Source organism: Tasmannia lanceolata, unplaced genomic scaffold (genome assembly GCF_043159265.1).
Source record: "Tasmannia lanceolata isolate RefF3 unplaced genomic scaffold, GAP_Taslan_0.1 ptg000012l, whole genome shotgun sequence".
NCBI classification, from domain to species: Eukaryota; Viridiplantae; Streptophyta; class Magnoliopsida; order Canellales; family Winteraceae; genus Tasmannia; species Tasmannia lanceolata.
Window position 1 is genome coordinate 39178338 of NW_027518689.1, and position 12392 is coordinate 39190729.

Below are 12392 nucleotides of genomic sequence, written 5' to 3' on the forward strand. Positions count from 1 at the left end.
AGGAAAATAGGGTAAACAACAAGGCCCTATGAAAAGAAGAAAACAATAGCATACAAGTCCCTCCCATGAAGAAAATCTCTTGATTCACGCACACAAACACCCCACCGGCTGAAAAAAAAAGGCTCCCGGTCGACCAACTTAAAGAAATTACAATATCTAAAATATATCCCCACAAGTGATTTAGAGGAAAATGACTAATATACCCATATTGCAATAACAAACAAATCTTCTTCAACCCCACAGAAGCCATTGGAATGCAAAGACAATGAAACTTTAAGTAACTGACTAGGTGATTGATCGATCATGATCCTCCTGTCAAGTTTCAACTCATATGCATCAACATGCAATAATATGATGTTAGACCAGATTTTGGGATTGCATACACAAATCATCCCAATGTTCTCCATGATTCAATCTTTATTCTTCATCCTTGATTTCTTTGACGTGTAGAAGATTACTTCTGCATCAGAACACAAAAAATAAAAGAAGAGATAATGATAAGAAAAGAAAAGGGACAGAGAAAATTGAACTAACAAAATAAAGGCATTTGAGATGGTTGTAAAAAATTTAACGCCCAATAGGGCTTCATTCTCCACAAGAATTAGAAAAATTGCTGTTTTTTATCTACTTTTCAAGTTATGTTTAAGTAGGTTCTGGTGAGCCCTAACAACGAAAAAAATGAACAATATTTTCCAAGGAGCAAGATTTGAAATCTTTTCAATTTGGGAAGTTTCTGAGACAAGAAGTGGTGCCTTTTCATTATACTAGCCACTTAAGATTATGAGTTTAGGCAAGGTTTGGAAGCTAATACAGAGAAATTTACATAAATTTGGAAACGTTTTGGTTAAAATTAAGGGATGAAATGATACTAGGCATATATAGTAAGGATTAAATGATGGTTTTGCATTAACAAATCTGTATCTTGATCGACCTTTTGAGTTACAGCATGAGATGGAGAGGAGAAAACTGTGTGGGTTCTCACAATCTCCTAATATATTAACTCAGGGTGGGCTTTTTACAAAATCCCCAAACATTTACATATAAGAGACTATGAACCACCCCACCCCCCACCCCCACCCCCACCCCCTCTCTCTCTCCTCAAGCTGGAGCATAAACATCATGAATGTCCATCCTGGAACAAATAAAATCCAATATATTAAAACATACAGCCTTAGTAACAATGTCTGCCACCTGATTTTGGGAATGGAAAAATGAGGGTTGCCACTTCCTTTTTCATCACTGTCTCGGAGAAAATGAGTCCATCTCGATATGCTTGGTCTGCTCATGAAAAACAGGATTATTTGCAATATCTGTACCTGCTTGATTGCCACGGTATGACTTCAATGGAGACTTTAACTTGAAAACCCAACTCTTCCACAAAGGAAAGTAGCTAAACCAGCTCATAAGTAGTATGGCTCATATCTATATACTCGGCTTCTGTACTTGACCGTGTTGCTAAATTCTGTTTCTTCCTCTTTCATGTAACAAGATTTCCTCCAACAAATGCATAATAGCCTATACTAGATCTTCCATCTAAAGGAGAACCTGCCCAATCAGCAAATATGTATGCTTCCACCTCTATATGACCATTTTACTGGTACAAAATTCCTTGGCCAGGATTTTAATTTAGAGATCAAAGATATGAATAATAGCACCTTGGTGTGGTATTAGAGGAGATTTCATAAATTGACTAATTACACTCACGGCAAAGGTGACATTTGGTCGTGTAATAGTCAAGTTAATTAACTTACCTACTAATTTAAGATATCTTCCTAAATCTTCATATAACTCTCAACATCCCTCCCCGATTTATCATCAATGTACATAGATGTGTAAAAATTGGTTTAGTGCAAAGTAGCTCTGTTTCTTCAAGTATGTCAACCACATATTTCCTCTTCGATAAATTGATGCCCTATTTTGATTTTGCTATTCCAATGCCCAAGAAGTAATACAGAGGTCCCAACTTTTTGTCTGAAATGTGAATTACTTCAAATTTTGAATCAACACAATATCATCTCCCTTTAGGACACATATATCACTAACACAATAATTATGGAATCACTCTTTCAACAAAACATAGAGTGATCAATTTCATATCTTTTCATCCCGTAAGCAACTACAACTTTGTTGAACTTGTCAAACCAAGCATCTGGAGACAGACATAGGCCATAGACTGCCCTCTTCAACTTGCATACTTTAATCAAGCTCCTCCCGAGCAACAAATCCAGTGATTGATCCATGCCTCCCCAGACCCCGCAATGGCGGGAGCCTCGTGCACTGGGCCACCCTAGTTGAAAGAGATGCCAGTTCAAAGTAGTAACAAGGGAAATGATAATGCGAACAGAATAAAGTTGAACCTCAGGACATTTCAAAAAAAAAGTTGAACCTCAGGAGAGAATGTCTCCTTTGATGTAGGGAAAGTGCATTGCCAGGTAGGTGCTCTGTGGTGAACGTCAAGGCACAAACTATAAATCAAATGGTAGCTAATGGGGAACCATGGGATTGTAAGTAATCACTAAATTATGAAATTGTGTTTACTGAAAGGGCTTTCAATTAGACTGCTCCCATTACAATTAAATTCTGATGTATTCCAAGGTACCCTTGCTACGTGTAAAATGAGGCTTCTAATATAGTGAACAGAGACACATCTGCTCAAGAATTTAATTGTCTGACCTCTTGCCTTAAAGAGTACATAAATGCAACCATGTGGTCATGTAGAAATTAGCATGTTGGCATCTCGACAAGCAAACCAAGGAATCTAATTCATCTCAAGATTAGGATCCCATCGTTAGTAAAGTGAGTAAAGTGATTTTTTTAGAGCTTTTTATCGAGGAAACAAAAACAAGGGGGCTACCTTGCTGGTCAAATGCTGTAGTGGGTTGCTTGCCTTTGTGATGCAGGACAATACCTAGAATAGGGAAAATCCTACACTCCTAATGGGATTAAGACTTTAAGACAATTTAGGGCTTATGCGGAAAATTAAAAGAACACTTAACAACTTACCTAGGGCTAAATTAACGCCTAATTAATCTATGGGCAGCAGCAATAATGAGACTTAAATAGCATAAATAATTATAAAGATCGTAATTAAGCATGAACTAAACCTTATACAAATCAATCAAAACGATAAGGATTCGAAAGATGAATTGATAATAGAAAGATTAGTCCAAAACTAGGCCTATGCATGCAACCAATTAAAAGAACTAAAAAGCTAATGCAAGTACCAATTAAATAGATGTCACAAAAGCATGAAAATAATAATATCCAATGAAGAAAAACAAAAAAAAATGTCCACCAGCAGTAAAAGGCTCAAAATGGTCCAGTTTTGAGTTATAGGGGTATTTTGGTAATTTGGAAGATCTGAGATTTTGGTTTAATACTGCTGTCCAAATTTTAGGTTAAGGTTTAGAAGGTAAAAGAAAAGTTAATCTAGGGTTTAGGCTCTGATTTGATGGTAGGTTTAGGCTAGGGATGTTCAAAAAGGGTTTTCGGGCTTGAAAAGGGTGTGAATTTTCAATTGGCTGCAAAAGGGGTTTAAAGTTAGGGTTATTGGGTGTTTAGGCTGAGTTTTAATCATAAAAACAATCCTTCAAAGTCTCGAAACGAGATCTTGAAGAATGAGAAACGAGATCTTAAAGAATGAGAGAGATCTATGGATTTTGGGTTTTTGTATTTTAGGGTTCAAGAATAAAGTAAAAAAAGAAAATTTGATTTACTAACCTTCATTGTGTTGATTTGATTGAAGAAATAGAAGATAATAGAGGAGATGAGAGAAGATAGTTCCAAACTACCAAGAGGAGAAGAGAAGAAGAAGTCCAAGCCACAATAGTTCTCACAAAAAAATCTCAATTCTATTCAATATTCAAAGTCCCTTACATTGCTTTCATAAGATGTATTTATAAGAAAAAGAAACCCTAAAAGATAACCTAAAGTTACGAACTAATCTCAACCATTCATCTAATCTAAAGCAAAGCTAAATAAAGATAAAAATTTACCAAAAATAGTAATCCCGTAATTGACATATACCCCTTCCTAAAAACACTCATAACTTGCTTAAATCACATCCAAATCATGTGATCTTGAGCCCATTAGATAGGTAATTGAAAAACCTTTCTAATAATACAAAAAACACACCAAATGGGTGAGATTTGATGCCTAAAAAGTAGGCTACAAATAAAATGACGAAAATATAAAGTAAATATATAAAAAAAGACGACAATGTCCGTGGCCCATGCTAGAGTCTACGCCATCATTCTCGTCCACGTCTGCGCTTGTAAACTTTGAATTCAAGCCCGTTGTTGATGTCCCTATCACTTTGTCTCGTAGGCGTAAGATCTCATCATACTCGGCGTAGGATATAAGCAAAGAATCATCATGCGGTACAAAGAGCAGAAGGAGATGGGCGGACGCCTCACGAATACTGGCAGAAGCATGGTGAGCTGAACGAGATGCACGAGGCTCTAGATGTAAATCATAACAGTAAGCAATAGTAATGCCCTTCAGATGACAATGAGTGCAATAGCGAGGCCCCGTCCACCAGGGCCATGACCTCCCCCTGAATCACGACCACCTCCACGGCCTCGACCACGGCCAAACTAGCCACTGGCACGACCACTACAATCACGCTCAACATAAGCAGCAAGACCAGAACCATCAACAGCAGGGTCACTAGACCCAAGAGAATACCAAGAGAGGGAAGGGACTCTAAGCCAACAATATGTTGCCGAATCGCCAGAAAATCAGTGCCCAAGGCATCAAGAAACTTAACAATCTGTAAATCCGCCTAACGCTTAGAAAGAACGTCAGGATCCGCAGTGAAGGGCATATATAAGTCAAGCTGCTCACACAGGACGACATACTAACAGTAGAAGTCCGACACCAACTTGTTCCCACATTGGAGACTCAGCCACTCAAGATATCATAAATACGAGTGAGATTGTTAACACAAGAATACAGAGTCTCAGTCTGCTGCCATATGTCCTTAGAGGACTTAAGGTACATCATCGATCCAGCCACTTTTGTCTCCATACTATTCTATAAGAGAGTCCGGATCATAGCATCATCCTGGCGCCACTTAGCCTATGATTTGCATCAAAAAGGGAAGGATCACGCTCTATAAAGTCAACTTTACCACGCGCAAGCAGATATGTCTCAAAGGCCATACGCCAAGGTGGGTAATTCGACCCATAAAGCTTGATGGAGGTCATCTGAGCCAAAGGAACCTCCACCGATGAAGAACTGGAAGAGGCAGTGGAAGTCGGAGTAGTCATGAGGACACCAACAACAAGCAACAAACAACCACCATCAGCAACGAGGATGAAAATACCACCAACGACAACGAAAAACAACAAAGGAACAATGACGACAAAGATCAGCACGCTATCCCACACACCATTATGTGGCTCTGTAACACAAACATACACCGACAACCTAAGTTATAATTTTTGTTTCATACGCCGTTTCGTTTATGCGACCGGAATGGAGCGTTTCGGTGTTTCGTCCGTTTCGTTCGGGGTTTCGTTTGAAACTTTTCGTTTCGCTACGATGAGGGAAATATTTTTTTAATAGTTAAAAGTATGAACAAAAAGAAATGGTTAGAAAAATATAAGAAACAATTAAATGAACAAAATATGTAAAAGATCCAACATTTACTTAAAGGAAAATCTTAAGTGTGTTGCCTAGTGCCTGACAAGATGAAAATTTTTTAGAGACCAAATTATGGGATTTTTTTTTTACCAGACTTTTGGGGTTTAATAATGTTTGGACTTTGGACATTATTGAATTCATGAATTTTAAAAATTAGAAAAATACCCTATTGTTTGGAAGTTATGTAAGTCAAGATTTTGACCCGACCATTTTTTTGAATTTTGTAGTAGAACTAGAAAATTGACTTTTTATCCTTTTAGATTTGGGTCTTAAAACTATTTTTAATACATCCGAATGATCTCTTATTTACATGTAAATCTTAAGTAAATGGACAATAAAAATAGTAAAGACATTTACTTTACATGTAAATACTAAGAAGAAAGAAGAAAAAAGGAGACCCAAGAAGAGGAAAGAAGAGAAGATGAAGAAACACAAGAAATGGGGAATTCCGGACGAAACATGGCATTCCGCCTATTTCGTCCGGAATTCCGGATTCCGACATAATTCCGACCGGAACGACTATAGTGCATCTAACACAACTAAAGATTAGAGCCCATGTTGATAGAGGGTTACGATCAACCTATGGAAATGATTTTTGGGGCACAACCTATTTAAGTTGTGGCCCATCTAATGGATGGTTTGGATGGTGGCCACACCGTACTTTTAATAAAGTGAGGAGTGCCCTCATCAAAATAAGTTCACGTCTAGTCTAATAAGAGTCCACATTTTAGTCCAATTCACTCCATAAGTCGGTCCAAGTTTATCCTTATCTAAGTGGCAACATATGAGAGGGTTTTATCCATTAAAATTAAACTAGAAGTAGACTTCTACTAGCGTCTACCAACAATTTTGTAGGATTTTCTTGTCTATAAATATGTAAGGGCTATGGCCCTTTATGGATATGGAATATGAATGAAGACTACTTGTTTGATTGGGTATGGTGCCTTTGCTTGGAGTGTAACGCTCCGCCCTAGGTGTGATGCCTAGGAAGCCCTGGATTGATTCCAGGTTGTTCCTTCTCTTCTCTATTTCAAGTTAGTATTTTCTTTATTCTTTCCTTTTCTATTAATTTCTAGTTCTTGTTCCATTACCAACCTAGATCTAAGATTTTTCTACCTAAAGAAACCAGTCTCATACCCTTAAAAGCTAGTCGTTAAAGGAGTGTGCCCATTCCCTTATAAGCCCATCCCCATCATTTCACTTTGCCGATGTGGGATCTTTGCTTTTGCGTGGAACCCCCAACAATCTCCCCTTCCACGGAGAATCGACGTGGACAATCTCTCCCCTCCAAGCGAAGGCAACGTGGGAACTACGAGATCTTCTCTGAGAGAATTTCACCATCCTCGGAGGCACACCGGGGTTACCAAGATCTTCCCCGAGGGAATTTCGCCATCCTCGAGGGCATACCGGGGTTACCATGCCCCGGCTTCGATACCACTTGTTGGGACCCGGGTAGAACTCACCCTCAAAAGCTAGCTGTTAAGGAGAGGGTGCCCATTCCCTTATAAGCCCATCTACATCCAAGCACTTTTCCAATGTGGAATCTTTGCTTTCACGTGGAACCCCCAACAACCATGACTTTACAGTACACTCTTTAGGACTACAACCATTAAATTGTAAGTCCGATCCCTTGCATTCTACTAAACCTTATTATTCCCTCTACGGCTCTACCCACAACCAGGATCAACCTTTCCCATTAACTGTGGTAAGATTTACATTCTAAAGACCTGTAACTGCCACCTTTACCCTGCAAAAGTTCCATCATAATAGGCATGTGGCATATTCCTAGGACCCATACCAACTTTCTGAAAAGTGAACTAACCTATTTCCAAACCAACCCTTAAACTAAAGTCACTCCCCTTACTTATGTTAGCCAGATGTGTTACTTTTTATCAACTTTTCTCAGATCTGTCAGATATGTTAGCCTTATTAATACTGTCACAACAGTTTCTATTCCTAAGCCTACGTAAGCCTGCTTCCTTAATCCTTACATATTTCCCTATCCTAGTTCACCTAAATCTGTGCCTAATATCTAAAGATACCCCTTTCTCTCAGTGCAATATATCAATTTGGTATCATCACTAGAATTCCCTGCTGGTGTTAAACTACAATATATAGTTGTCTTCCCTTTTGGTTCTGCATCAGCCTGGGCCTTTGCATTGCTGGAGGATGCCATCATAAGCTCATCATATTGGAGGAGGAGAAGCCTCAATTCATAAAAGGTAGGAAACGTTTCTCGAGTGAGAAGAAGGGCAAATATTCATTTCCCACTTCACCAAGGCATAGTGAATATTATCACATTCACTGAGTGATTGGAAGAGGGACACAAAAAAAAAGAAGAAGAAGATATTGTTCATTTTTAGGAGAAAATAATGGGTAGACACATTACCTTTCCTGCACTTTTGAACTTCAGCCTGAAGATGAATCTGAGCTTCGAATTGTTATGAATATGTGTCTAAGAGAGTCTTCCAAAGTTCTCGGGCAGTGGAAATATCAAGAACTTGCAAGAGAACCTCAAGAGCAAGTGTGGAACTGATCCATGCAATAATCGATTGGTCTTTGGCAAGCCAGGCCTCATAATCTAGATTAGTGTCACATTCTACTTCTATGAAATCCAGGCTATCTAACTTTTCGCTCTTCATATAGACATCCGGTTGTCGAGGTACATACCATGTTAGAGGGCATCAAATGTATTTTCCATCATTTATTTTGCATTATAATCGAAGCAGGCAACTCTATTAGAGGGTATCAAATGTATTTTCCGCCCCAAGTCCATCATTATTCATTGATAAACATCCGATACTCATGAAGAGCCCGACTTACCCCAATTATCAAACCCCATATTATGAACAGAAACGGTAAAGAATCAGCATATATCGAAATTTATATCAGGTTAAAAAAAAATGGGAAACAGAGTCAGAATAAAAGAGGGTCAATCATATTCTCTCTCCTATTCCTAAATGTTCAGATCCATTACTTGCTAGCATGCAAAACTCATAATATTGACTTCGATGCCTGAATGTAAATTTCTTACCTATAGGATACTACTCCTGAAACCTCAACCACCATGCAAGGTTCAGATAAAAACTACGACATCTTCGCTACTACAGTTGCATCAAGTTGACCTTCTAATTCCCAATCAGATTCATTTATAAGGACTCTAATACCAGGTCTCCTGCATGTTGAACCAAATAAATTAGTTCACTCCTGCCAGAATACTCGAAAAAATAGAAAAGATAGGCATAGCATGATGATGAAAGTGAACAAGGCTTTTTGGATTTAATTAGTTGTCCCTTCAAAATTTTGATTAAATTCTAAGAAAAAATAGTAGCTCGGTAATTGGTACATACACAGTATCTCCTTTCATAAACATTTCAGGCCTCTCCGTGATTAAATTGGTACGGACCCAGGTAAGCAAGTCTCTCATTGGTAACTAGGATGAATAAAATAGGGCATAGATTATTTAAATAGACAAAAAAGGATTCCATATATTATGCATCTTTCAGTTACAGCACTTGCCTTCTTTTCTCCGTCTTTCACATCAACATCAACATGATTAATTTTCACTGATTGACAAAGAAGCTCAAGGCCACCACTGCATTAGATGTTATAAAAGTAAAAATTTCTAAACTAAGGAGACACAAGCAAAGTAATAAAATGAACTTAGCAGGAACACTGTAGAAAACAAAGAACAACATACCCTGGAAGTACACTTGACATCATGAGTATAACTCAATGACTAAACCCAAGTTCCATCTGCACAGAAAGACTATCACTACCATTTAGGTATTCACCCCACGCATGTTATTGCATGCTACCCAACATATAGGCACCGACAAACTAGTGAGCCTACTTCCTAGACCAAACAGATTAAGCACAAGCCACCAATAAACAATAACAGTAGATCCTCGTCATCCCAACATCATTCGCCATTTCAAGGCACTAGCAATTGCTTGACTTCGAGCATCAATCATACGCGATGCCTCTGCTTTCTCTTGAGGGATTACAACCATAGCTAGAATTTCAAAATCAAATCGAGGGTGCACAACACACGAACAAGGAGAAAATTGTTTGCCCTCAAGAACCAAAACTTGAGATGAAATTGGTTGAATAACATATATGGTGCATTGCCATTAAAAAAAGCATATATGGTGCATGTACTTAGGAGTTTTGGCATTATAATTTTCATTTATTTGGATTAATTCATAATTTAACTTTGTTATCAGTAGTGAAAAAAGGAGTTTAAAGGGTAAGGAGTCGATCATTAACTCATCCGCATTATCAATGATCTCCTTTCATCTATCCTCCAACATTCACATGGATTTGACATGTAGAGGATTCTAAGCATATACACCAATATGCTAGCTTGATGGGTTTCTGAAGATGTAGATTCAAAGTTGTGAGAATTAAGTCAATGTTCTTCAGGAAACACACACGCTATTTTCAGGAACAGAAGATTTTTTAAATATATATAGACTGATGTAGTGCTTCTAGAGTCAAGCTAGATATGTAACCAAGGATACTAACCAAGTGGATGTAAAAAAAAAAACTAGAAGAATTTTATACGGTGTTGATATAAACATGATTCTAACTACAAATTGATGCTAGGGAAGATATGGAATCATACTCTTAACAGTGATGCCATAATATCAATCAATCGTACACAGTCGTATGATTCAATGAAAACATTCCAACAGTTGTGAAATTTAATTGCAAAACAACAGGCAATCACCATGTAAACCCTATGTATTAGCATATAAAATAGGGAAATAAGGCGAATTTAAGGTGAGGAGTACACATGCGATTCAATGTCTTCAATTTAAAATGAATGTTTCAACAACTTGAGAGAAGATTAGCGCAAACCAAAACAAGAAAACAAAAAAAGTGGAAAAGGTTACCCGAATTCAACAGCAAGCTGCATTTCTGATGCTTGGGATGAAATCTGAAACCCTAGCTGTTGTTAGACCGTTATATGGTACCAAAGCTATTGCTTCTCTTTCTTGTATACCTCTTGTTTCCTCTTTTTTATTTCTATTTATTTATATTTTTCTCTGGGCATTTCTCAGACGAGAGGTAGGAGAAAGGGGGCGCATTAGATTTAGATCAATGGTTTTAAAACTGGACCTGGAATGTTCCCGATTCGTTCCAAAAACGGACGGTTTTTGTCAGTTGAGCGCACCGACCTCATTAATTTTGGAGCACCGACCTCATTAATTTTGGAACAATTATCAACGAAGGACAAAAAATGTCTTGTCAGTAAAAAAAAACTGGACGAGTCACGATTTGCTTTTCCACTTTCCCCTCTTCTCTCTTCTTTACCTCTTTTTTTTAACTTTTCCATTTTCAACTTTGCTTTTTTAACCCTACCAATTATCTTTTTCATCATTTAGCCACCATTAGAGGCGAGAAAGCTCGAAAACTTGAAACGTGAGTTCATTCCCATCTATCTCTCTATATCTAGGTTTTGTTTTTCATTTGTTTTAGAGTTTTGCATTTCTCCTTCTCCCTTTCAATGGAGGATGAGGAAGATGAATCGTAGGGTATAAAGAAAAAAACGGTGAAAATGAACGAGTGAAAAAAACATAAACTAAAAATGTGTTCATAAGGGACTTGATAAGCTCATTCGGAATTTGGTAACCCCATTTTGATACTGGATAACCCAAATCCCAGAGACTTGAAAATCCCCTTCCAAAACTCCAGTACCCTCGGCCAATTTTAAGGGACTTGATGAGCCTATTCGTAAATTTGTAACCCCATTTTGTTACTAGATAACCCTAATCCCAAATACTTGAAAACCCCCTTCCAAAACTCTAGTACTCTCGGCCAATTTTCAGGGACTTGATAAGCTCATTCGGAAATTAGTAACCCCATTTTTTATGCTAGATAACCCCAATCCCAAAGACTTGAAAACCCCTTCCAAAACTCTAGTACCCTCGGCCAATTTTCATGAACTTGATAACCCCATTTGGAAATTGGTAACCCCATTTTTTATACTAGATAACGCCAATCCCACAGACTCGAAAACCCCCTTCCAAAATTCCAATACCCTCGGCCAATTTTCAGGCACTTGATAATCCCATTCGGAAATTGGTAACCCTACTTTTGAGAGTTGCTAACCCCCTTCCAGAGAGTTGATAAAGCCCTTCTGCTACAAAACCCCCTGCCTATAGCAACTCTTCTAGTGGCATTACAATTCTGCTCATGATAGAAATAACAAAAGAAATTGATGCTGTTTTCATTAAATGTGCTTCATGTATTACATCCCAATTTGTGTATTACAAAAAAAAATTAAGTATATCAAAAAATGTGTAGCCATCCACTCATGTATTACATCAATTTTTTCTTATGCAACCGATTGTCTTCCAAAAAGTGAGTGAAGCCATCCATGCATTATCTCTAGAACACACCCAAAAAATACAAACCGCTTAAACCCTAAACAAGATTAATCAGAAATAGATGAATGAAAAATAGTGCAAAACCCTAAAAAAAGAAAAACAAAACCTAGATATAGAGAGATATATGGTAAGAACTCAACATTCAAGTTTTCAAGATTTGCCAGCAACAATGGTGGCTGAACAAGGACGAAGGTGACTAGTATGGTAAAAAAATCAAAAAGTGAAAATGGAAAAGTAAAAGAAGAGGGAAGAAGGAAAAAACAAGATGAAAACATGTTGTAAATGCCAAAGGGCATTTTTGTCTAGCTTTTACTGACAAGACCTCTTTTGTCCCTCGTTGATAATTTCTGA

At 37.7% G+C, this 12392-nt stretch overlaps 1 protein-coding gene across 4 annotated transcripts; it reads right to left on the bottom strand.

The window, feature by feature from the left end:
* Nucleotides 1-66: 66 nt before the first annotated feature.
* On the bottom strand, nt 67-10815 carry LOC143888169 (ubiquitin-related modifier 1 homolog 2-like). 4 transcript variants are annotated; one of them, XM_077392508.1, is made up of 6 exons: nt 10545-10813; nt 9347-9402; nt 9166-9241; nt 8997-9079; nt 8681-8821; nt 67-460 (listed from the first exon to the last, which is right to left on the bottom strand). In XM_077392508.1, exons 2-5 carry the CDS (start codon nt 9367-9369, stop codon nt 8734-8736), a joined length of 270 nt encoding a protein of 89 aa, XP_077248623.1. In that variant the 5' UTR covers nt 9370-9402; nt 10545-10813; the 3' UTR covers nt 67-460; nt 8681-8733. The 4 variants fall into 4 exon arrangements, with proteins under 4 accessions (XP_077248623.1, XP_077248624.1, XP_077248625.1 ...); XM_077392509.1 differs by having other exon boundaries at nt 9347-9415; XM_077392511.1 differs by lacking the exon at nt 67-460 and adding an exon at nt 1102-2287 and having other exon boundaries at nt 10545-10815.
* Between the last annotated feature and the right edge of the window lie 1577 nt (nt 10816-12392).

Coding starts and splice junctions, on each gene's coding strand:
- LOC143888169 (XM_077392510.1), bottom strand. CDS start 10,567: ATGCAGCTTGCTGTTGAATTCGG. Junction 9,080..9,165: donor TGAAAGACGGAGAAAAGAAG/GCAAGTGCTGTA, acceptor TATTCATCCTAG/TTACCAATGAGAGACTTGCT. Junction 8,822..8,996: donor TTTATGAAAGGAGATACTGT/GTATGTACCAAT, acceptor TTCAACATGCAG/GAGACCTGGTATTAGAGTCC.